Genomic DNA, 25,983 nt, shown 5'->3' on the forward strand with positions numbered 1-25,983 from the left:
TGAGGATGGAAGCACTAATGGCGTGGGAATAATAATAACATCGGAAGAAATCAGCAAGCAGATGGTCAGAGTGGAAATATAGGACGGATATGGAGGCAAATGCTATGTGTTGTGTCTGTTTATGGGCCACAAACAGGAAGGAGTTAGGTGGAAAAGCAGGCGTTCAGGGACGCTCTGGGGAGAATGATGGGAATGGTTGAGCTGGAAGTGATGGTGTGCTTTGCAGGGGTACTTCAATGCACAAGTGGGAGTAGTGGGAGTAGTGGAACCAGGTGAAGAGGAACGTGTTGGTAAATAAGGAATAGAGAGGGTCGGGAGATGGTGGCAAGAAATAGGATAGCCATAGGTGGTTCGTTGTTTCAGAAACAGGACAGCCACAAAATTACTTATAGGAGTGAATAGCATAGAACAGAACTGGATTTGTTCGGAGTGAGGATGTGACAGTTGTGGAGGATCAAGGATCATAAGGCAGTAGCGTGACAGCACGTCACCACCAGCACAAGCCGGTAGTGTTTGTTATATGCATGAAGAAAAGGAGGGAAGTTAAAACCAGGAGTCAGAAGATGATTAGGTGGAGGAAATGCAGGGACAATGGCACGAAAGAGTACAAGGAGAAGCTGAGGCCCAGGTATGAGGAACGTAGCGAAGAAGGCAGAGATTTGGAGAAAGAGCAGAAAAAGTCGAGGCGTTTAGGGGTATTTCAGAAGTTTTGTGTAGAAGGACGTCAGGCAAGGGAACATCGTCGATTCGGGGCAGAAATCAGGTATGGTGGACGAAGGAAGTTTGGAAGAGCGAAAAATCAAGGATAGAGGGGGACAACCAGATGCAGGGTTGCTGCACCTGTATGGGTAAAATAAGAAATCAACAAGGAGAGCTGTGGATAAGGTGAGGAATGATATGGAGGAGGGGATGCACAAGTTGGAAGAGGATGGTGGGATGAATATGATCTATAAATTGGCTCATGAGAGATGAGGATAGCAAGGACACGAAGGGCGGGAGGGGAGATAAAGGATGGTGCCAGGAGGCTAGGGACAGAGAGGGGGGACAGTATTGAAGGTATGGGAAGGATATTTGAAGGAGCTGTTGAACTGGGGAGGAAGCAATGGCGAGCTGGAGCTTCCGTGTTATATAGAGGGGAAAGTGGAGGTAGTGGTGATCATGGCAGAGGAGGTAAGGACAGCAGGAAGGAAGATGAAGGGAAGAGTGCGATGCATTGATGAGGTGCGTACAGAGATGACACTTGCTAGGAAAGTAGTCAAAGTCAGTTGGACGAAAAGGTTGATGAATGTATGTATGAGCGAGGGTTTGAGTCCGGAGGGTTGGAGGACAGGGCTAATTGTGCCGATATGGAAGAGGAAAGGTAATGTTCAAGATCCGGGTAAATACAGGGGTATTACTCTACCAAATCAGGTCATGAAGGTTTTGAAAAGCATTCTGGATGGGGGGGGGGGGGGATAAGTAAGAGTGGAGTGATGTAGATCGGCGAAGAGCAACAGTGGATTAGAAAGGGTAGTGGGATGATGGATGGGATGTTCATGCTGAGACAGCTGGTGAAAAAGAGGTTGGAGGTGCAAGGTGAAATGGCATTGGGATTTGTGGACCTGGAGAAGGCTTTTGATTGTCCCGAGAGAGATGGTGATGGTGATACCGAGATGGATGCGAGTGCCTGAAGCAGAAGTTAGGTTGGTGGGAGGTATGTATGAGGGAACAAAGGGAAGAGTTTTGGTTGATCCTGGGATGTCAGAGAAGTTAAGTGTGAATATCGGTTTGAGGCAAGGAAGCTCTCTCAGCCCATCCATGTTCATCATGGTGATGGAGTTGGTAAGGAGGAGGGTGTTGTATTCGGACGATCTGGCTGTTGTGGCGGAGAGTAGACGGGAGATGCAAGAAGTACTGGGGGAGTGGAAGAAGACGTTTGAGAAACATGGGTCGAAGAGGAGTATTGATAAGACTGAGCTGATGTGGGTAAGGGAGGAGAGAAAAGAAATGAATATCAGATTAGAAGGGAAGGAGATCAGACAGGCAAATAGGTTTGAAGAACTCAGAGGAACAGTGACTGGGGGTGGGAGGTCCAAGGCAGAAGTGAATAAGAGGATTCAGGTGGGTGCAGATGCATGGAAGACAGTGGAGGGAGTAATGGCAGACGGAAAGACATCAAGGAAATTGAAAGGGAAAGTTATGTTGACTCATGTGATGCTGGCCTACCTTTACGGTCTCAAAATGGTGGCACTGACAGAGAGACAACAACAGAGGTTGCAGGTGTGTGAGAACAAGTGGGGTCAGGAGGATTGCAGGATTGCGTGAGTGAAGAACGGTGGATAGAAAGAGGATGGATGAACTGAGGGAGGATATTGGTGTGCAGATGAGCTTGATGGGACGACTGGTAAAAAGCCTGAAGTTGGCTGGACACTTGGTGCAGATAGAGGAAGAGATAATGGCAAAGAGAGCGGATATATTAAGGGAGCAAGCTATGAGGAAATGAGGTAGACCAAGGTTGAGATGGGAGGATTGTGCGAGGAGGGATATCAATAAGGTGGGGATGGTTGGAGAGTGGAGAGATGGCTGAGGACAGAGGGAGGTGGAGGAGAACTGTGGTCGAGGCAGGGCAGAAGCTTGGTACCGTTGGACCTCAACCAACGGTACAAAGCTTATAAAGGGAAGAGAAGGAGAAGTAGTTGTATTAGAACTTCTCGATAGATTATATTCCGAGTGTTGGAACCTATACATTTCTCAAATCTGCCTCCTTCTCACTCCTTCCCCATTAAAAAGGTACAAAGAAAACCTTCAGTGCCAAAGACTGGCGTGTGCTCAGCGAGGTGTCCTTTTGGGGTGAGGCCACCATTTCATCTGCAATCCACTTGTAATCCGCAGGGTCACAAACTACGGTCACACGCTTGTGGTTTTTCGCTGCAGCTCGAAGCAATGTCACACCACCTGTGTACAAATATGATTGTTCACGTATGCTCAACAGAGACGCCTGTCCTGTGCTTTTCACACAAGTGTACTCCTTAACATCCCAAATTATACACACATCGCATATCGTACATCGGTGCCCGAATGATTGGGGTTTCAAACAGGCTATATGATGAAAAATGAACAGATCATGTTGAACACACAGGAAACAAAACAAACTGTAAAAAAACTTTAAATAACCAAGTTTGCTTGAAAGAAACCGATAAATTGCTGCAATTAAACCACCATATACTTGTCCCATTAGGCCTCAATCAACATCCCATTTGTGCTCGTTTCATTGATCCACACCCACTTGCGCACCAATATCAATCTGCTCCACAGCCTCAGCCAGTGTGACGTTTTCAGAGGAGACGGTGTTCTGGAACTGGTACAGGTTGCAAATCACGACTCTGCACACAGTATATGCATCACAGGTTCTGGAGGAACCATTCACTCCATGGTACAAACACTTATGATCGAGTAGCAGAAGTTTAGAAATAAAAAAAAAATTGCTTTGACCCAAACCCCCCACAACCCCTCTCTTGTTATCAATTTCTGTCCAAGTTCGTTTATTGCTCCGAATGTCCACCCTGTCGCAAACAGTGTTGCCAATGTGGTTCTATTTGGCATTTTAATTAATGCCACATTTCTCCGGTGTAGGTTGAACAGTAATATTAAAATTTAGCTCAAAACAATCTTACACGTCAAATATTCATCCATCAACAATCGCGTATACTAAAATACACAATTTGGTGTCTGTCCGTTTGTCTGCCTGTGATACATTCAGTCGTTACTTATCCAATCTTAACAAAACTTGATGGAAGGAATGAAGCACACGATGAAGGTTGTAGCAACTTCATTTGCAACCCCCACCCCCTCCCCCCCCAAAAGTTAAAAAAAAAAATAACAATAAAAACATGGTCTTGGGCGAGGCTCATTGAAAAGCTAGGACAAAGAGCAGACCAGGACACAAAACAACAAAGGGAACAGCAGGAGAAAGGGGAAACACCAATCGGAGGGCAGAGGGAGAAGGTAGACGGAGACGGAAAAACAAGGGATGCTGGTAACAATGAGGGGTAAGGGATTACACAAGGGGTGGACAAGAGAGATACATAAGCAAAATTTTGGGAGGGGTGTGGTGGCTTAACGGGTGTGGAAAAGATCATGGCAATGGATGAGGGATGACCTGGGATGGTGGTGAACAGCTGTCTTGAAGTTGAGCAGAGAGCAGAATGAGATTCAAGAGTGTCGAAGGTAGTTGGGAAAATAGAGGAATAAATTAGTGGAGGTGAGCAATGGTTCTGGATTTAGGTGGTTTCACCGAAAGGGGATTGCTGGTGGATCACGTGCGTCCTGCTGATACTGGGTGGGGGGGCGGGGGGGGGACAGAGCACAGAGAGGGCAGAGGTTGTAAGAACAGAAAAGATGCGGAAGAACACAGAGGCCACCAACCTGCCGGTGATGGCAAAGTGATAGGCCCGTCGACTCAGCTTCATCGCGAGAGATTCCAGTAATCTTAAAGGCCTTGGTTTCCACAGCATCAAGCTGAGGAAGATGTGAGGCAGGGGAGCCAGCCCAGAGGGGAGAACAGTACTCCATCAAGCTGTGGGTTGAAGCCTTGTAGGTGAACAGGAGCTCAGGTGTGCTAAGGAAGGACTTTGCACGATGGAGGATGCCCAGTCGACGTCTGGCTTTGGAGTCCAATTTTGAAATGTGGCTTGCCCAAGATAGATAATGGCTGAGAGTGAGACCCAAGAGTTTGAGTGACTGAACCTCTTCAAGTTGGTTGTTGAGAAAGTAGATATGAGGGTTTGCGGTACGGTCCTATTGGAGAGACAGACAGACACAGACAGACAGACAGAGAGAGAGAGAGAGAGAGAGAGAGAGAGAGAGAGAGAGAGAGAGAGAGAGAGAGAGAGAGAGAGAGAGAGAGAGAGAGAGAGAGACAGAGAGACAGAGAGACAGAGAGAGAGAGAGAGAGAGAGAGAGAGAGAGAGAGACAGACAGACACAGACAGACAGACAGACAGACAGACAGACAGACAGACAGACAGACAGACAGACAGACAGACAGACAGACAGAGAGAGAGAGAGAGAGAGAGAGAGAGAGAGAGAGAGAGAGTGAGAGAGAGAGAGAGAGACAGAGAGAGAGAGAGAGAGAGAGAGACAGAGAGAGAGAGAGACAGAGAGAGAGACAGAGACAGAGAGACAGAGAGACAGAGAGACAGAGAGACAGAGAGACAGAGAGAGAGAGAGAGAGACAGAGAGAGAGAGAGACCGAGACAGAGAGAGAGAGAGACCGAGACAGAGAGACCGAGAGACCGAGACAGAGAGACCGAGAGAGAGAGACAGAGAGACCGAGAGAGAGAGAGAGAGAGAGAGAGAGAGAGAGAGAGAGAGAGAGAGGGAGAGAGAGAGAGAAGTTAGTGACACAAGATTTTGAAGCAAACACAGAATTGAAGCATTCAGCCTTCTCATGAGCGGAGTCAGCTGTGGTGCCACACTGTTTTTAAGTGAGGGAAGGGATGGAAGGGGAGTACACCAGAGACAGACTTGACAAGGCACCACCAGGTTTTAGGGGAGGGAGACAAGTTTGAAAGTTCATTCTTGAGATTGGATAGATGTTTTCTGGCTCTCCTGAGAGTGGAGACGGATGGACGGACACACACACACACACACACACACACACACACACACACACACACACACACACACACACACACACACACACACACACACACACACACACACACACACACACACACACACACACACACACACACACACACACACACACACATACACGTTGCAGGCTTTGTGGAATGATCTGAGGTTGCATCCGGTTGGATTTGCCTTCCAGGAGGAGAATGCAAGTTGTTTTAAAGCCATTGCATCACCACAGGATTCAGAGTATGAAGAGTGGGAGGATGGCTTAGATAACTGAAGATTAGATGGGATGAATATGTGCATAACAGAGGGCAGGTTTCTGTGGAAGAATTTCCAGGCTGAATAAATATCAGAGGTGGTAGATACAGGAGACCAGTCCTGAAGTGTGATGGCTGTTTGCAGTCTCTTCAAGTTTTAGTGATGAACTGCCAGACTCTCTGGCGCTGAGGCCGTTCTCTGAAAATGGCCAAACGTGTTGAATTTCACAAGAGCATGATCAGAAGGACCAATTGGGGGCACAAGACGAGCAAGATGCATTGGTGGAGAAGTTGATGATCACCTAAACCACTTATCCACTGGAAATCTATCCACCCCAGAGGATAACTTCATGACCCTTCCTGCCGCTCCTGAGGGGAGTGGGTGCGCTCGTTTAATAAACAAAATAAACCAACATGGTGTACAGATATACCAGAAGATTAAATACTTATCTGCACATGAGACGAACACGATGCACCACACACAGTCAACAACCTCAATTTTCAGCACTCAGCTCATGATCCAGCACAGTGGTGTGACAGAGTGATATGCACCACCTCTGGACCACCAGTCCCTTCCACTCCCCCCATAAACAAACCATAAAACAACAATTCACACATGAATCCACAATTTTAACCCAACTTTATTTGATGAAGAAATAGTGGCAGTACAATCAGGAGAACATTGAATGAATTTCGTAAAACATTTGCTCTGCGATTCTTCATACAATTCACAAATCATACTGTTATGGTTTTAGAAAATTTACCCCCGGGGGTTGGGGGAGGGGGGAGCATACATCGACACGTAGGTGACCCGAGGATCAGTTATTTCATCAGTCTTTGTGTAAATAGTCCTTGGTCCCTTGTCAGAGTTGTTCGGTGGGCATGCGTTGGCAAGTATATATTTCCCCAGTGTAATGTCTTCTCTCCACACCCCCCCCCCCTGCTCCTTCACCCCATTGGTCCATTACCCCACGCAGTATTTCCTCCTTCACCCCATTGGTCCATTACTTCCCCTTCACCAAACATCATTTCGACAATCCCTCCTTCACAAATTCAGTCTTGCCTTCAACCCCGCGGCCGTCCGGTCATCCCTCGGTCCGGCAGCATCCTTCTCCATTTCCGGTCATCGTTTGATTGGGCACATTCGATCCGTCTGTGGTCATTAATCCTTCGGGCTGATCGGATTACCTTCACCGCATGGGACTGTGTCCATTCTCAGATGAGTGTTCATGGCACAAAGCATGACGCTTGGTGTTCATGGCCTGCTGGACGGCGCTTCTCACATGTGAAACACTATGTCCGGTACAAAGAATGTTTTGGGTGCGCATGGAGGGGCGGGGGCTCCCGTCGCAGCCTTGGTCACGTGAACGGAGGGACAGGGGCTGCATTTCTAGTTCCCACAGAAGGATGTGGCATTTTCCACAGGCTGCATCGTGGATCTGCACCAATGAGGGACAGGCTCACACGAGCCGAGATGGGAGAAAAGTGATTAGAAAGAGGAAGACGACAGGAGGCTCGCAGGAGAGACGACGGGAAAAAGGTGAGATGCTGTGAGGAAAAAGGAGACTCATGATCTGGGTGAGAGGGAGAGAAAGGGGAGCAGAAAGGAGCTCAAAGCTTGTCCTGAGAGGAGAAAAGCTCAGAGATCCTGTGAGGAAGAGAAAGAAACCAAGGGGCACCGAGAGTTTTTAGGGTAGTGTGGAAAGCCCAGAACACGGTCTGGTTCGTGCGGAGATGCTGCACACGAGGGTCCCAGCAGAAACGGAATTGCTTGCAGCTGGCATATCTGAGACGCCGGAGAGGACTTGCATACTGGGTCTGGGCACCTCAGGGATGCGGCTGCGTGTGGCATCGCCACTGTCAATCTTCCCCATTCTTTCCTCTGCATTCTCTAGTATATTTGGGCAAGCGCAGCCCCGTCAGGCTGTGCGAGATGAGGGAGAAAAGAAAAGACCCCACTTTTCTTTTCTCCCTACCTGATACGGTAAGTTAACGCAAGTACACAGAGGGCACGAAACGCGCTTGGTGTGGTCAATCCACTGGAAACGGTAACACGTGAAGTAGTGTAACCCCACCAGGATTGGCGGTACCAATCGGCGTTCGTGGTTGCTTCGGCCTAAGTCACATTTGCCACGGCGGCCGTGGGGTCTACAAAATCTACGGCTACTAGCAATTATAGGGCGGCCGCAGTATTTCCATGGTCACACAATGAAGCAGTCACATACGTTTTTATTTTTCAGGGAGCCGCACGGCGTGTTTATAAATTGTGGAGACCGAAAACGTGGGGGTGCCGTATGGTCTTTGATTTGATGTCGCACGGTGACCTTAGAGCGTTCCTGCGGCGGCCATAGAATTTTCAAGGCAGACGCAAGGTGACCGCAGGGGGGCCCTAAGGCGAACGTGCGGCCAGACGGACGGTAACGAATGGGTTATTTTTTTTTTTTTACCAGTTCTTTTTTTTCAGCTTGTCGAATTGCTACGGCGAATGTAGAAATGAAAAAAGTTATAACTCCACGTTATAATTCCACGGCGACCCTGCGGCCTGTAAAATATAGCCATGCGGTGTAGGGCCACCCTGAGGCCACCTCAGAAACCCTGCGGCCGCCGCACGTTTCTGTCAATTCAGAGGGCGTACGGCCGCCGTATCCTCACCGTAGAGCAAATGTGATTTAGGCCTTAGAAACCAATAATTGGTCTGTAGTTGAGGAGATCCATTTTTGCACCTTGTTTATGTAATGCTGTTCTAAGCCTGGTGTTGGCGCAGTGGCAAGGGCAGTGGCTTAGGACCCAAAAGGTCCTGAGTTCAAGCCCCGTTGGGACACTGAATTAATATATGTATGTATATGTGTGTGTATATATATATACCAAGTCGAAAACACCAGGGGGTTGACTCAGCCTGCCATCCTTCCGAGGTCAGCGAAATGAGCACCAGTTGTACTGGGCCCGGTGTATGCCCCGGTTAGAATAGGTGTACCATATCCCTGTGTGTCGTAAGAGGCGACCAGGGTTGCGTCAGGAAGGGCATCCGGCGTAAAAACCTATGCCGAATCATTATGCGGACAACAAAACGAATTTCCATACCGGATCGGTTGAGGCCCGGGTTACCAACGACCGCCACTGGTACCGGTGGTCAGCAAGGTACCAGTGGAAATTGTGCTACTGCTGGGCGAAGGAGGAGAAGGAGACGGGGAAGGCGAGTCCGGAGGTAACGTGGGAGGTAACTAACCCTAACCCTAACCCTAACAGCAGTGGGAGAGGGGGAAGGGTAGAAGTGTGGAGGTGAGAGTTGGAACTCTGAATGTTGAGACGATGACTGGCAAAGGGCGAGAATTGGCTGATATGATGGAGAGAAGAAAGGTGGATATACTGTGTGTACAAGAGACCAAGTGGATGGGGAGTAAGGCTAAGAGCATTGGAGGTGGTTTCAAACTGTTCTACCATGGTGTGGATGGGAGGAGAAATGGTGTCGGGGTCATCCTGAAGGAAGATTATGTCAAGAGGGTATTGGAGGTGAGGAGAGTGTCTGACCGAGTGAGTGTGAAGTTGGAAATTGAAGGGGTGATGATGATTGTCATCAGTGCATATGCCCCACATATGGGGTGTGAGATGGAGTATAAAGAAGATTTCTGGAGTGAGTTAGATGAAGTGGTGGAGAGTGTATCCAAGGATGAAAGAGTGGTGATTGGAGCAGATTTCAATGGACATGTTGGGGAAGGGAATAAAGAGGATGAGGAGGTGATGGGGAGGTACGGTCTCAACAAGAGAAATGTGGAAGGGCAAATGGTGGTAGAGTTTGCAAAAAGAATGGAAATGGCAGTGGTAAACACGTATTTCAAGAAGAAGGAGGAACACAGGGTGACATACAAGAGTGGAGGAAAGTGCACACAGGTGGATTACATCTTAAGTAGGAGATGCAACCTGAAAGAGATTAGTGACTGTAAGGTTGTGGCAGGGGAGAGTGTAGCTCGACAGCATCGATTGGTGGTCTGTAGGATGACTTTAGAGGTGAGGTTGAGGAAGAGAGTGAGGGCTGAACCAAGGACCAGATGGTGGAAGCTGAAGGAGGAAGACTGTTGCATGAAATTTAGGGAGGAGGTGAGACAAGAGTTGGATGGTGGTAAAGATGGGTGGGATGATTGGGCAACGACAGCAGAAGTGGTGAGGGAGATAGCTGGGAAGGCACTTGGTGTGACATCTGGACAGAGGAAGGAAGATAAGGAGACTTGGTGGTGGAATGAGGAAGTACAGGAAAGTATAAGGAAGAAGGGGTTGGCGAAAAAGAAGTGGGATAGTCAGAGAGATGAAGAAAGTCGGCAGGAGTATAAGGAGTGGCGTCGAAAGGCAAAAAGAGAGGTGGCAAAGGCCAAGGAAAAGGTATATGACGAGCTGTATGAGAAGCTGGATACAAAAGAAGGGGAAAAGGATTTATACCGATTGGCCAGACAGAGGGACCGAGCTGGGAAGGATGTGCTGCAGGTTAGGGTGATAAAGGATGCAAATGGGAATGTGCTGACGAGCGAGGAGAGTGTGTTGAGAAGGTGGATGGAGTACTTTGAGGAGCTGATGAATGAAGAAAATGAGAGAGAGAGAAGGTTGGAAGAGGTGGAGATAGTGAATCTGGAAGTGGGATGGATCAGTAAGGATGAAGTGAGGACTGCTATGAAGAAGATGAAAAGTGGAAAGGCGGTTGGCCCAGATGGTATACCAGTGGAGGCATGGAAGTGCTTAGGAGAGATAGCAGTGGGGTTGTTAACCAGATTGTTTAATAAAGTCTTGGAAAGTGAGAGGATGCCGGAGGAGTGGAGATTAAGTGTACTGGTTCCGATTTTCAAGAATAAGGGTGATGTGCAGAGCTGTGGAAATTACAGAGGGATAAAGTTGTTAAGCCACAGCATGAAGTTGTGGGAAAGAGTAGTGGAAGCTCGGTTGAGAGGAGAGGTGACGATTTGTGAGCAGCAATATGGGTTTATGCCAGGAAAGAGCACCACTGATGCGATGTTTGCTTTGAGAATGTTGATGGAGAAGTATAGGGAAGGCCAGAAGGAGTTACATTGTGTGTTTGTGGATTTAGAGAAAGCTTATGATAGGGTGCCAAGAGAGGAGCTGTGGTATTGTATGAGGAAGTCGGGAGTGGTGGAGAAGTATGTGAGGATCGTGCAGGATATGTATGAGGACAGTGTGACAGCGGTGAGGTGTGCGGTAGGAATGACGGACCGGTTTAAGGTTAAAGTGGGATTGCACCAAGGATCGACTCTGAGCCCTTTCCTGTTTGCAATGGTGATGGACAGGTTGACGGATGAGATCAGACTGGAGTCTCCATGGACTATGATATTTGCGGATGACATCATGATCTGTAGGGAGAGTAGGGAGCAGGCTGAAGCGAGCCTTGAGAGGTGGAGGTACGCACTGGAGAGAAGGGGAATGATAGTCAGTCGGAGTAAGACGGAGTACATATGCGTAAATGAGAGGGAGGGTGGTGGTATGGTGCGGTTGCAAGGAGTTGAGGTGGGGAAGGTGGATTGGTTTAAATACTTGGGATCAACTGTCCAAAGTAACGGAGAGTGTGGGAGAGAAGTGAAAAAGAGAGTGCAGGCAGGATGGAGTGGGTGGAGAAGAGTTGCAGGAGTGATTTGTGACAGAAGGGTAGCTGCAAGAGTTAAGGGGAAAGTATATAAAACGGTAGTGAGACCAGCTATGTTGTATGGTTTGGAGGCGGTGGCACTAACAATAAGACAGGAAGCGGAGCTGGAGGTGACAGAGTTAAAGATGATGCAATTCTCGTTGGGAGTGACGAGGATGGATAGGATAAGAAATGAGTGTATTAGAGGGACAGCGCAGGTAGGACGGTTTTGGAGACAAAGTGAGAGAGGCGAGATTGAGATGGTTTGGACATGTGCACAGGAGGGAAACGGAGTATATCGGGAGAAGGATGTTGAAGATGGAGCCGCCAGGCAGGAGGAGAAGAGGAAGGCCAAAGAAGAGGTTCATGGATGCGGTGAGGGCGGACATGCGGGTGGTTGGAGTGTCAATGGAAGATGTGGAGGATAGAGCGAAATGGAGACGGTTGATCGGCTGTGGCCACCCCTAACGGGAGCAAGCCGAAAGAAGAAGAAGAAGAAGAAGAAGAGTTTATGTAATGCTGTGATGTTGGCCGATTTGCAATTTCCCAGGTGGATAAAGGAGAGTAGTACTGAAGTGTTAAAAAACACAAAACAACAACAAAAAAAAAAAACCAATGTCACCCTGTCTTGCCAAAAGGTGACCACATGTGACTTCTTTATAGTCACACTGAGGTGAACAGAGCTGCAATCCACCAGGAGCGACTCCTTGAGGAATATCAGCCTACGAGAGATTGAACACCTCATGGAGGTGTTCAATTTGAGGTACTACACCATATGGTTCCTAAAACTTGAAAATTTGACCTTGGGGTCAAATATGTTTGACCTGAGGCACTAACCATGAAGGTCAAGGCCAATCACCACCAAAAATTAATCAGCTGAGCACCAGATCATGAACTATATTCCCATGAAGTTTGAAGATGATCCGATCAAATTTACTCAAAAAATAAGGGTTTCGTCGACTCCCCTGATTTGCGACAAAGTGACCTTGACCTTTGACCTTGACCTTCAAAATTTTATGCGCTGAAAGGGACCTCTATAGGCCTCTGATAAGCGAAGTTACAAAAATTTCCAATGATAACTGTGCTCTGCAGAGTGATTTATACGTGATTACAGACCAAAAAAATAAAAAATAATAAAAAAATAAAAAACATATGAAGGTCAAGGCCAATCGCCACCAAAAATTAATCAGCTGAGCGCCAGACCATGAACTATATTCCCATGAAGTTTGAAGACGATCCGATCAAAATTACTCAAAAAATAAGGGTTTCGTTGACTCCCCTGATTTGCGCCAAAGTGACCTTGACCTTCAAAATTTTGTGCACTGAAAGGGACCTCTATAGGCCTCTGATATGCGAAGTTACAAAAATTTCCGATGATAATTGTGCTCTGCAGAATTTTTTATACGTGATTACAAACAAACAAACAAAAAATAAAAAAAGAATAAAAAAAAAAAACATCCAAGCTGACTAACATATCTTGCAAAACTTCGTTTTGGCAAGATAAAAAAAACCCGAATACACGAAGCACGAATGTAGAAGCAGGTCATAATTTATGAACCACGAATCGCAAATCCCTGGGATCCAACAGTACTGCAAAATGGAAGGGTTTTTAAAGTGCCAGCAAGGCCATTTCTGTTCTACAATGTTCAATTATATCATTTAAATGTAAACAAAAGAAAGATTTTAAATGTTGTCGGAAAAAAAAAAATTTTTTGGAAGTTTACCGCCTGCCGTCGATGCACCTTGTATATAACACGTTACATTAGTTATCCGTGCCCGTTTGTGTCCTTTATGTCCATAAAAATAGGAAGCATCCTGTTTGGAATATTTTTTTAATTTTGTTTGACTACCAGACAGGCAGAGTGAAAAATAAATAAATAAACAAGCAGTCATAGACTGGTACTTACGAAATCGTCAACTTGACCTCTGACCTTGTCTAATAAAAGCTGTCTCCAGAGAAGGTAGCGACGCAAACCAGAAGTTTCTACGATGATTCTGTACCAAACAATCAAAAAATCGAATGTTTGACCTCACTGTGACCTTGACCTTTGACCGATTTTGACTAAAATCTAATCAGCGCTAGCCATCACCCTCCTGAATCACGTGGTGTAATTTGACATTGGTAGCTTCTTCCATTCTCGAGTTACCACGGATTAATGCAACGTAAAGATCACACTCGACGCCCCCCCCAATTTGAAAGGACGCCGGGGCGAGCGCGATGACGTCAGCGCGCACACGCAAAACCTTTACGTAACTCAACGACGCGTCTGCTCGAGTGCGCTGCACCACGTGACGACCCGTGACGCGGCGGGTGAAATATTTTTTATACAATCTTCAAACGTCTCCAAAACATCCGATTTTTACCAGAATTTCGACAACCGAGTGTTAAGCGTCCTAAGCGATCACAACAACCGAAGACAAGATTAAAATCGAAGTTAAAACAAACTCGTAACGTCGACCGAAGCAAAAATACTCCATTTCTCCACAGGAATTTACGGAATTATTTAATATTATTTTATAACACTGAAAATTTTAAAACAGCCGTAACTCGACGAATTTACACACAAATTCCGCCGAACTCACCTCGATCTTCCAAACTCACGCTCTGTCAACAATACCTGTGGTAACTTTTCTCGAGCTATCATGTTTTGGATGTTTGACCTCACTGACCTTGACCTTTGACCGATTTTGACCAAAATCTAATCAGCGCTAGCCATCACCCTCCTGAATCACGTGGTGTAATTTGACATTGGTAGCGTCTTCCGTTCTCGAGTTATCGTGCCTACAAACAAACAAACACACAAACAGAGGACGGAAGTGATCAATATACTTACAAAATCTTTAGATTCATTTATCACTTAAATCTTTAGGTTCATTCATCACTGTGGAAATCTTTAGATTTCGTAAGTAATAAATAAATAAATTTAAGGAGATATTCTGTACCATTTCCCCAATTCAAAGCCAAAGTATTGCTAAACTGTGGGTTCATTTTCGACTCGTGTTCGAAATTCAACAATCAATTGAAATCAAGTGGTTCTTCGATCATAAACTGACGTTTGTGGACAAACAGACAGAGTAAACCAATTGCTTAGGCCCGCTTTTCACTTCGTGCGTGGGGTTAAAATGAATAAATAAATAAATAAATAAATAAAGGTTAACTTAACATGCAACACGAACTGCTGTCATGTGGACCCCAAATGAGGGTTTGCCAATAGGGCCGAGGGGCATGCTCCCCCAGAAAATTTTGGAATACTGGTAATAATTGTCCTGCATTCCAGTGAATCTTTTTATCTGAGCAATCGGATTTTTTTTAAAAACATTGGAAATATCTTTTTTGGAAAAAGAACATTGGAAAAAAAAAAAAAAAACACTGGACTTCCGGTTCTGGGTTTGGAGCGTCGGCAGGTCTCCTTCAGGGCGCTCTGTTGACGATCTCAAAGTTAAGTTTCCGGTCGTTATCTGTCCCATTTTAACTGTTTATTTTCTCACCTGCATGTTACTGTGTGTTCCTAGTTCGGTTTTGTTTCAAAAATCATGCTATTTTGTGAGTTTTCGTCGACCTCGTCTTACCGGGTGCTTGGAGCCGACCCATCCCTCCCCTCGGTGTACGATCGTGTTTATTTGTATTTTCTCCTCATTAACCTTCAATTTCTATCTTCTCCACTTTCCCAACGTCCCCATCCCTCCCAACTAAAAACTCTATTTCTTGTCTGAAATCCCCAAAAAATAAAAATAATACCTTTCTCCTTGCACACCCACGAGTCTCGATCCATATTCTTCTTCTTCCTCCTCCTCTTCCTCCTGCCAGCACACCATCTTTATTCTACTGAGCTGACCCTCTCTTGCCATTACCTTCACGATTTTTTCCTACAACGTCCCATTCCCGAATCTTACCTGTTCTTCAAAAATAATCATCCTTGTATCCTTTCGATCTCTACACCTCCTGTAACCACGTGTCTCTCTCTACTCTTCATCAACCCAGCAGCTTCACACTGTGTTTACCATTCCAAATTCACCATACACTTCCACGATTTTCCTTCAACCTCCCCTTTTACAAATGTTACGCAATCCTTATTTAAAATAAATAATTTCACTTTTGACTATACACCTCCCAGAGCCAAGGACTTCTCCCATAACCACGTGATCTGTTTACACCCCCTGCGTTTACCGATCCAAATTCACCTCACGATTTTTTCTACAACACTTCCATGACCTAATCTGATGAAAACTCTCTCAAACAATAATAATAATAATAATAATAATAATAACAAGAGCGCAAGTGTGCACAATATACGCCCGAAAAAGTCTCTGAGACACACACACACACAATTATATATTCAAACACGTCAATTTATGAAGAACAAGAAGGTATACACAGAATTGTGCTACTACATGGAAAACAGCATCCTGGTTGCCATGGCAACCACTTTAGAAGACGAACGTATGCCGCGACACACCGTCTCCACAGTCTGTACCTACGTACCAGATATGAAACGTGAAAGTTGAAAACTTTGGGAGTTAGAGTGCGGACAGGAACGGACGGACGGACAGACAGACAGAGACAGACAGACGACCGGCATCACATAATACGCCCCAATATATATGGGGCAAATAATAAAAACGATCTCTAAAAATGCTTCGTCTTCGTCTTCATCTTTCACACATGTGGTTCTCTTCACTGTATCATAATGCACTACTCCTCTACTATTTAATCAGACTGCTCTCAATTCGACCTTTCCTTCACACCTTGCCTAAAAAAAAATCCAACTGTTGAAGCGTTTCTTCTCTCCATTCTCTGAATTCGCCTTTATAGCATCCATCAAGAATTATGTTAAATCACATCTCTGACATAAAACTTTTTAAAACCCCAGTTTGCTATGAATGTTCGCTTTCCATCAACCATTCTTTTTTTTCAATTTCAGTGCCAACTCACCCCTCTCACCCCTCACTCTCAAAGCAACCATCAGACTCTTCTCCCTCCAAGCCTCCCTCTCACCTCTCACCTCTCTCAAAAACTCCCCCCTCACCTATCTCCCTACTCACCCTTCTCTCACCATTCATCCCCTCACTCACCCTTCTCAAAGTTGCCCCCCCCTCTCATCCACAAAGCTGCCTCTTTCCACTGCCCTCTCACCTCCATCTCTTCACTCCACCTCCTAAAATCCTCAACCGCCTTCTACCCCCTCTCTTGCCCCCCTCCCCCCAGCACCACTCCCTCTTCCGGTATGACAGACCAGAGCCTCGTCCTGGCGGAGGAGTTGCTCTCTTCATCAAAGACTCCATTCCTCACTCTCCATGCACTGCTCTCACTCCCCCACACCCCCAGGAATACCTCTGGCTATGGCTTCCCCTCCACTCTCACCTCATGTTTATATGTGTACTGTACCGTCCACCTAACAGTGATGACTCCATCTACACCTCACTCTCCGAAAACATGAACCAACTTCTATCTTCTCATCCAAACTCTCTTTTCCGCATATGTGGTGACTTCAATTATCATAATGCCAGTTGGCAAGGTATGGGTACCTCTCTCACCTGTCATGGCACTTCAGCAAAAGCTTTCTGTGTCTCATTGGGACTGACTCAATCGGTCAACTTCCCTACCCGGATCTCAAACAATGGTACTCCATCTCTTCTGGATCTGATTTTGACAAATTTCCCTGAAAATATCTGCTGCTCTTCCTCCGCTCAAATCGGTTCTTCTGACCACGTTCTTGTCAAAGTGGACATCTCTCTGGCTATTATCAGAGAACCACCTCACCATCGTCGAGTCTGGCATTTCACTCAAGCCGACTGGCAAGCAGCCCTCTCCAAGCAGCCATCAAACTTATAGACTGGTCTCCTATCGCTACTTTCTCAAACATCAACTCATCCTGGGAATTCTTTCGCAGAAACTTGTCTCCCTCATGCACAGATTTATCCCCTCTCGTCTTCAGTTGTCCTACCCTTCCTCCCACCCTTGCTTTACTGAAGCTTGTGGTGAGGCAGTTGGCCTGAAACAACTTGCCTTTTCCTCATGGAAAGCAAACCCAACTGAGGGTAATATCAGTTCCTTCCATAAAGCTCGGAACAAGTGGGTATCTACCCTCAGGAGAGCCAGAAAACAACATCTTTCTCAGCTCAAGTCCAAACTTTCAAACCTCTCTCCCTTCTCAAAATCCTGGTGGCATCTCATCAAATCTGTTTCTGGTGTATGTTCCCCCTCCATCCCCTCCCTTACCTCAAATGGCCGCACTGCTGATACCGCACATGAAAAGGCTGAATGCCTAAACTCGGTGTTTGCATCTAAATCTTGTGTCCAAAACCCATCACTTTCTCTTCCCACCTTACCCAGTCACACCCAACTGTCCCTGGACTCTGTGCCCTTTTCTCCTGACAAGGTGGAGAGCTTGCTGTCAAAACCTCAACTCAGATTCTGCAACGAGTCCAGATGGTATCAGCTCACATGTCCTAAAAACCTGCTCTTCTGCTCTTGCTCACCCTCTCTCTGTTCTATTCATCCTCTCATTTGCCCAAGGTCATCTGCCATCTGCTTGGAAATCAGCAACCATCACTGCCCCGCACAAAAAAGGTGCAAAACCAGATCCCTGCAACTACAGACCAATCAGCCTTCTCCCAATCACCAGCAAGGTTAAGGAATCCATCACCGCTTCAGACATTAAATCCTTCCTCTTCTCCAATGGCTTTATTTCCGATCTTCAATTTGGTTTCAGACCAGGTCACTCTACCCTGGATATGCTGCTTCTGCTCTCCCAACAATGGATGGAGGTGCTCAATGCCGGACATTAAATCAGAGCCACATCCCGAGACCAGTGTTTCTCAACCTTTTTTTGTCTCACGCCCCACTTTGATTTTCAAAAAAAAAATCGTACGCCCCACCATGATTGGAGACACTACAGTATATACTACATATAAGGAATTCACCTTGACGAAAAGCGAGTCATAGTGACGTAACAGCGTTGAATTGATCAAGGGCACGCCTTACCGGCGGATTGGCTAACAAGGGCACGGTGAAGCAGTTTTTAGTTATGACACTATGAGGCATCAGTCGCAGCTTCAAACTTTTGAAAATATGAAAGGGCAAAGCTATAAAAGCGATCATATATTGATTCATTAATTCTGAATCCTCACGCCCAACCAAAATATCGCCACGCCCCACCGGTGGGGCATGTGCCAGGGCCGGATTTAGACATGTGGTGGCCCTTGGGCAGCCTTCAGTAGTGGAGGCCCACCCTACCTTAGAATACTAAAAAGGTGACAAGACATATTTACAGTCATCCATAAAGTATATTTTTCAAGAACAAAGAATCTGACCTTCTATATAAATAGAGAATGAGATAAGATGAATATCTTATATCTGTTATAGATGAATATCTTACATCTGCTATCGATGAAAATCTTATATCTGTTCCTCTAACTACCAACTACCATTCAGGCACTCAAAAATACATTTTTCCTTGCAAATTTTTTTTTTCATGAAATATGTGGAGGCCCCTGGGCAACTACCCAGCTTGCCCATGCTTAAATCCGGCCCTGGCGTGCACCTCACCTTGAGAAACACTGCTCTAGACATATCGCGTGCTTTTGACACGGTCTGGCACCCTGCCCTGGTCACAAAACTCTCTTCCTATGGTATCCAAGGCCATCTCCACTCATGGCTCACAGACTTCTTCTCCTGTCGCAGTCAGCATGTGCCCGAAATGGAGTTCTTTGAATCCCCCTTCCTGTACAGGCTGGAGTTTATCAAGGCAGCGTTCTGGGCCCTGTTCTTTTTCTGGTTTTTGTCAATGAGCTCTCTCTGACTCTGGAAAATCCTCTTTATATCTTTGCTGATGACTCCACCCTCTGCCGTGCCATCGGATATCCCTCAGTCCGGCAAGCAGCAGCTTCTTCGCTCACTGCGTATCTGGATAAAATCACAAACTGGTCCAACACGTGGAACATGTCTTTCAATCCGGACAAATCTCACACTCTCACTATGTCTCTCCGAAAGGACCGTTTAGAAAAACCCTCATCCACTTTCTCAACAATCCTCTGGAACAAGTCCTTTCTTTCAAGCTTCTGGGTCTCACTATCTGCCATGACCTTTCCTGGGAAAGCCACATTTCAAACCTCGCCTCCAAAGCCAGTCGCCGACTGGGAATCCTCCGTCGTGCAAAGTCCTTCCTCAGCCCACCTGAGCTCCTGACCACCGACAAAGCTTTTGTCCGCAGCCTGATAGAGTACTGCTCTCCACTCTGGGCTGGTGCTCCTGCCTCTCACCTTTCTCGGCTTCACGCTGTGAAAACTAAGGCATTTCAGATCATCGGCATCTCCCGCGATGAGGCTGTCTTTGGGCCTCTCACTCAATCACTGCAGGCTGGTCGGTAATCTTTCTGTCTTCTACCTTCTCCTCTCCAGCCTTGCCCCCCCACCCCCCCTGCTCTCTCTGCGATTTGTCCGAACCACATTTCCGCAGGGCGCTCAAGGTCCGCCAACAACCCCTTCTGGTAAAACTATCAAAATCACGAATCACTGCTCACCTTCACTCTTTCATTCCTCTTTTTCCCCACCTTTGGAATAAACTCCCCCACTGTTCAATCCTATTCTTCCCTCCAGGCCTTCAAAACAGCTGTTCACCACCACATCTTATCTTCCCCCATCCAAATCCTCGATGTTTTCTACACCTGATAATCCACCCAAGCCCACCTCCGTCCAATTCTCTGCTTTCCTTCCTGAAAGTCCCTGTAATGTCCATCTTGTATTCCCCATGTTCCCTGCCCCATCCCTCTCCCTTCTACAGATCTCCTAATGTCTCTGTTCCCCATTGTTTTGTCCTTCCCACTCCCGCCCCTCGTCTCATGCCCCCCTTGCTGTGCGATGTGTGTTAGTTCTCATACGAGCCTCGACAAGGTATACAAAATGTGTGTATATATATATATATATATATATATATATATATATATATATATATATATATATATATATATATATATATATATATATATATATTAGCATAACCCACGCTCTGCACGACATGTTAGGGTGGGTGTGTTTGAGAAAGGAACTGATGCAGAGTATCAGTAGTAATTTTACTTTAATGCAGTAAGTGGAATACGATTTCACCGTTTCAGAACCATTTTATTTACTTTTTTTGTACCATGCACCTCATATGGTCTTTCAGATAATGTAAGCCAAATATCACGTTACTCAAGCGCAGAACAAAGTCGAACATAGCGCGACACGAAACCACAAACTCGGAAATAATATACAAGATATATATATATATATATATATATATATATATATATATATATATATATATATATATATATATATATATATATATATATGTATATATGACTGTCAGCACACACGTTGCGGTGAACAAAACCGGGCTTGGATATAATTTCTAAGACAAGACAGAGTGCTGTTTCATCAAGCCAATGCAATCACCACAGATGTTTAATTCCTGCATCGATACTCATAACTCGTGAATCTTCTTCCTCTTTCAGCTTGCTCCCGTTAGGGGTCGCCACAGCGGACCAACTGTCTCCATTTCGCTCTATCCTCCACATCTTCCATTGACACTCCAACCACCCGCATGTCCGCCCTCACCGCATCCATGAACCTCTTCTTTGGCCTTCCTCTTCTCCTCCTGCCTGGCGGCTCCATCTTCAACATCCTTCTCCCGATATACTCCGTTTCCCTCCTGTGCACATGTCCAAACCATCTCAATCTCGCCTCTCTCACTTTGTCTCCAAACCGTCCTACCTGCGCTGTCCCTCTAATATACTCATTTCTTATCCTATCCATCCTCGTCACTCCCAACGAGAATCGCAGCATCTTTAACTCTGCCACCTCCAGCTCTGCTTCCTGTCTTTTTGTTAGCGCCACCGCCTCCAAACCATACAACATAGCTGGTCTCACTACCGTCTTGTATACTTTCCCCTTCACTCTTGCAGCTACCCTTCTGTCACAAATCACTCCTGCAACTCTTCTCCACCCACTCCATCCTGCCTGCACTCTCTTTTTCACTTCTCTCCCACACTCTCCGTTACTTTGGACAGTTGATCCCAAGTATTTAAACCAATCCACCTTCCCCACCTCAACTCCTTGCAACTGCACCATACCACCACCCTCCCTCTCATTTACGCACATGTACTCCGTCTTACTCCTACTGACTAACATTCCCCTTCTCTCCAGTGCGTACCTCCACCTCTCAAGGCTCAATTCAGCCTGCTCCCTACTCTCCCTACAGATCATGATGTCATCCGCGAACATCATGGCCCATGGAGACTCCAGTCTGATCTCATCCGTCAACCTGTCCATCACCATTGCAAACAGGAAAGGGCTCAGAGTCGATCCTTGGTGCAATCCCACTTTAACCTTAAACCGGTCCGTCATTCCTACCGCACACCTCACCGCTGTCACACTGTCCTCATACATATCCTGCACGATCCTCACATACTTCTCCACCACTCCCGACTTCCTCATACAATACCACAACTCCTCTCTTGGCACCCTATCATAAGCTTTCTCTAAATCCACAAACACACAATGTAACTCTTTCTGGCCTTCCCTATACTTCTCCATCAACATTCTCAAAGCAAACATCGCATCAGTGGTGCTCTTTCCTGGCATAAACCCATATTGCTGCTCACAGATCATCACCTCTCCTCTCAACCGAGCTTCCACTACTCTTTCCCACAACTTCATGGTGTGGCTTAACAACTTTATCCCTCTGTAATTTCCACAGCTCTGCACATCACCCTTGTTCTTGAAAATCGGAACCAGTACACTTAATCTCCACTCCTCCAGCATCCTCTCACTTTCCAAGACTTTATTAAACAATCTGGTTAACAACCCCACTGCCATCTCTCCTTAGCACTTCCATGCCTCCACTGGTATACCATCTGGGCCAACCGCCTTTCCACTTTTCATCTTCTTCATAGCAGTCCTCACTTCATCCTTACTGATCCAACCCACTTCCAGATTCACTATCTCCACCTCTTCCAACCTTCTCTCTCTCTCATTTTCTTCATTCATCAGCTCCTCAAAGTACTCCATCCACCTTCTCACCACACTCTCCTCGCTCGTCAGCACATTCCCATTTACGTCCTTTATCACCCTTACCTGCAGCACATCCTTCCCAGCTCGGTCCCTCTGTCTTGCCAATCGGTATAAATCCTTTTCCCCTTCTTTTGTATCCAACTTCTCATACAGCTCGTCATATGCCTTTTCCTTGGCCTTAGCCACCTCTCTTTTTGCTTTTCGACGCCACTCCTTATACTCCTGCCGACTTTCTTCATCTCTCTGACTATCCCACTTCTTTTTCGCCAACCCCTTCTTCCTTATACTTTCCTGTACTTCCTCATTCCACCACCAAGTCTCCTTATCTTCCTTCCTCTGTCCAGATGTCACACCAAGTACCTTCCTAGCTATCTCCCTCACAACTTCTGCTGTCGTTGCCCAATCATCCCACCCATCTTTACCACCATCCAATGCTTGTCTCACCTCCTCCCTAAATTTCACGCAACAGTCTTCCTCCTTCAGCTTCCACCATCTGGTCCTTGGTTCAGCCCTCACTCTCTTCCTCAACCTCACCTCTAAAGTCATCCTACAGACCACCAATCGATGCTGTCGAGCTACACTCTCCCCTGCCACAACCTTACAGTCACTAATCTCTTTCAGGTTGCATCTCCTACTTAAGATGTAATCCACCTGTGTGCACTTTCCTCCACTCTTGTATGTCACCCTGTGTTCCTCCTTCTTCTTGAAATACGTGTTTACCACTGCCATTTCCATTCTTTTTGCAAACTCTACCACCATTTGCCCTTCCACATTTCTCTTGTTGAGACCATACCTCCCCATCACCTCCTCATCCTCTTTATTCCCTTCCCCAACATGTCCATTGAAATCTGCTCCAATCACCACTCTTTCATCCTTGGATACACTCTCCACCACTTCATCTAACTCACTCCAGAAATCTTCTTTATATTCCATCTCACACCCCATATGTGGGGCATATGCACTGATGACATTCATCATCACCCCTTCAATTTCCAACTTCACACTCATCACTCGGTCAGACACCCTCCTCACCTCCAATACCCTCTTGACATGATCTTCCTTCAGGATTATCCCGACACCATTTCTCCTCCCATCCACACCATGGTAGAACAGTTTGAAACCACCTCCAATGCTCCGAACCTTACTCCCCATCCACTTGGTCTCTTGTACACACAGTATGTCCACCTTTCTTCTATCCATCATATCAGCCAACTCTCGCCCTTTGCCAGTCATCGTCCCAACATTCAGAGTTCCAACTCTCACCTCCACACTTCTACCCTTCCCCCTCTCCCACTGCCTCCGGACTCGCCTTCCCCGTCTCCTTCTCCTCCTTCGCCCAGCAGTAGCACAATTTCCACTGGTACCCTGCTGACCACCGGTACCGGTGGCGGTCGTTGGTAACCCGGGCCTCGACCGATCCGGTATGGAAATTCGTTTTGTTGTCCGCATAATGATTTGGCATAGGTTTTTACGCCGGATGCCCTTCCTGACGCAACCCTGGTCGCCTCTTACGACACACAGGGATATGGTACACCTATTCTAACCGGGGCATACACCGGGCCTAGTACAACTGGTGCTCATTTCGCCGACCTCGGAAGGATGGCAGGCTGAGTCAACCCCCTGGTGTTTTCGACTTGGTTTATATATATTCATATATATATACATATACACATATATATATACATATATATACACACACATTATATATTAATTCAGTGTCCCAACGGGGCTTGAACTCAGGACCTCTTGGGTCCCAAGCCACTGCCCTTACCACTGCGCCAACACTCATAACTCGTGAATAACTTGTCTTTATGGACGGGATACTTACGCCAGAATTGAAATGTTAGTACGGCTTGTAATACCCCCACCCACCGGGAGCATCACCATACCATAAATATTCCAACCATCCATTGGGACCATACTCTGTGCAGAGCGTTGGTGCTGCCAAAGCAGTCTCCTGGGCTATTGGGCACAATCCTGGACGGGTCGCCACTCCGACACAGTATACCAGCTTGCTGATACTCATTTTGCCAACCTCAGAAGGATGACAGGCCGAGTTAACCCCACCTGGGATTAATTCAACAGCCGAGTGGGATTTGTAGGATCCCAAGCCCAACACCCTAAGCATTAAGCCAACACCGGGGGGGGGGGGGGAAAGAGAGAGAGAGAGAAAGAGAGGAGTATTGGGGTCCTCCACCAACACTGAACGAACCCCCAAGACACAAATCCCACACCCCATTAAAATCATCCCTGGCCCACTAAGATTACAACCACCAGTTTTTAACTCATTCTGTACAGCACATCAGGAGTGTATAGAAGGTAAACTTACAAAGAGACACTTCTCAAGTTATAATACGAGGTATCACCTGCTTTTCGATCACAACACTTTTTCTTGCCGCCATGCTTTGCATCTAAATCATACCAGTGAGTCTGTGCATATTTGACACATTTTCATTTTCGATGTTAATCTATAAAAATAAGCATAAAAGGTGTGTTTAAGCAAGGAGCTTAATTCACAAAAACACGATTTTCCGCATTTCCAAGGGAATTTCACATCCATGACCCTTTCTGGTGACCTGCAACCATCAACAGTGTACATACAACCAAATCCCTACAAATGGTGATGTGAAGTTATTGTGATAAATAAAGAGGAAAATTACCTGATCATCTGAAAGTCGTGTTTCACCATATCAGCTTCATCCTCAGCACTGGACCTTGCGAGAATACCTGGGGGATGGGAAGAGGGGTGTGTTGGAGAGGGACACAAGGCAATCCACCAAAAAGGTGGTCAAACTCACTTGTGTAATAAGAGGTAGATACAAGTGTGTGCGAGTGGTGCTTCCACTCACAAATCCACCTTCACAGCCCAGTAATTATTTTGTTCTTTCTTTTTAAAGAAGCGTTACACACAATAGGATCACGGTGGTTCTTGGGCAAAGCACTTCTTGGTACACAGAAACATCAATCAAACAAAAAAAATTCCAACAATTTTTTCAGAAATATTTACAACCACCAAGCAAAACTGTGAAGTTCCACAATATTCACCAACACCATTGATCATCCCAAATGATTTTAAATGACCGCCTATACAAGCAGAGCCATTTACCTGCATGGACAGCAGGGTGAAGAGTCTTCACACGGCCCCCCAGCATCTCGGGAAAGCCCGTGAGCTCGGACACATCTCTGTACAAATGGAAACAGGAAACGAGTGGATCGGGAATGGATCAAGTCAAGGCAGTTGCCAATCCAGAATGGAGCTCATCTCCAGGTAATGCAGGCAGTAGAGTTTGTTTAAGAAGTGATGAATGACGGAGAAGTAGCGATGCCTACCCCTTTAAATGTTGCCATAGTAGCTCTGAAAATTATCCAGATTTTGTGTCAAAGTAAAATTAGTTTTGGACAGCCCCCCAAAAAACGCCTCCAGCTAAGAAGGAAG

At 46.2% G+C, this 25,983-nt stretch overlaps 1 protein-coding gene across 1 annotated transcript in view; it reads right to left on the bottom strand.

The window, feature by feature from the left end:
- The window catches only part of ATIC (5-aminoimidazole-4-carboxamide ribonucleotide formyltransferase/IMP cyclohydrolase), a 65,385-nt gene that overhangs the window by 31,344 nt on the left and 8,058 nt on the right, over positions 1 to 25,983 (bottom strand). The window contains exons 4-7 of the mRNA XM_085880885.1: positions 25,654 to 25,730; positions 25,208 to 25,274; positions 3,274 to 3,362; positions 2,783 to 2,934 (exon numbers count right to left, since the gene is read on the bottom strand). Coding sequence (XP_085737011.1) covers positions 2,783 to 2,934; positions 3,274 to 3,362; positions 25,208 to 25,274; positions 25,654 to 25,730 — 385 coding nt within the window. The remainder of the gene's footprint in view (positions 1 to 2,782; positions 2,935 to 3,273; positions 3,363 to 25,207; positions 25,275 to 25,653; positions 25,731 to 25,983) is intronic.

Source organism: Eptatretus burgeri, chromosome 5 (assembly GCF_056783735.1).
Source record: "Eptatretus burgeri isolate ZD-2024b chromosome 5, Ebu_testis_v1, whole genome shotgun sequence".
NCBI lineage: Eukaryota > Metazoa > Chordata > Myxini > Myxiniformes > Myxinidae > Eptatretus > Eptatretus burgeri.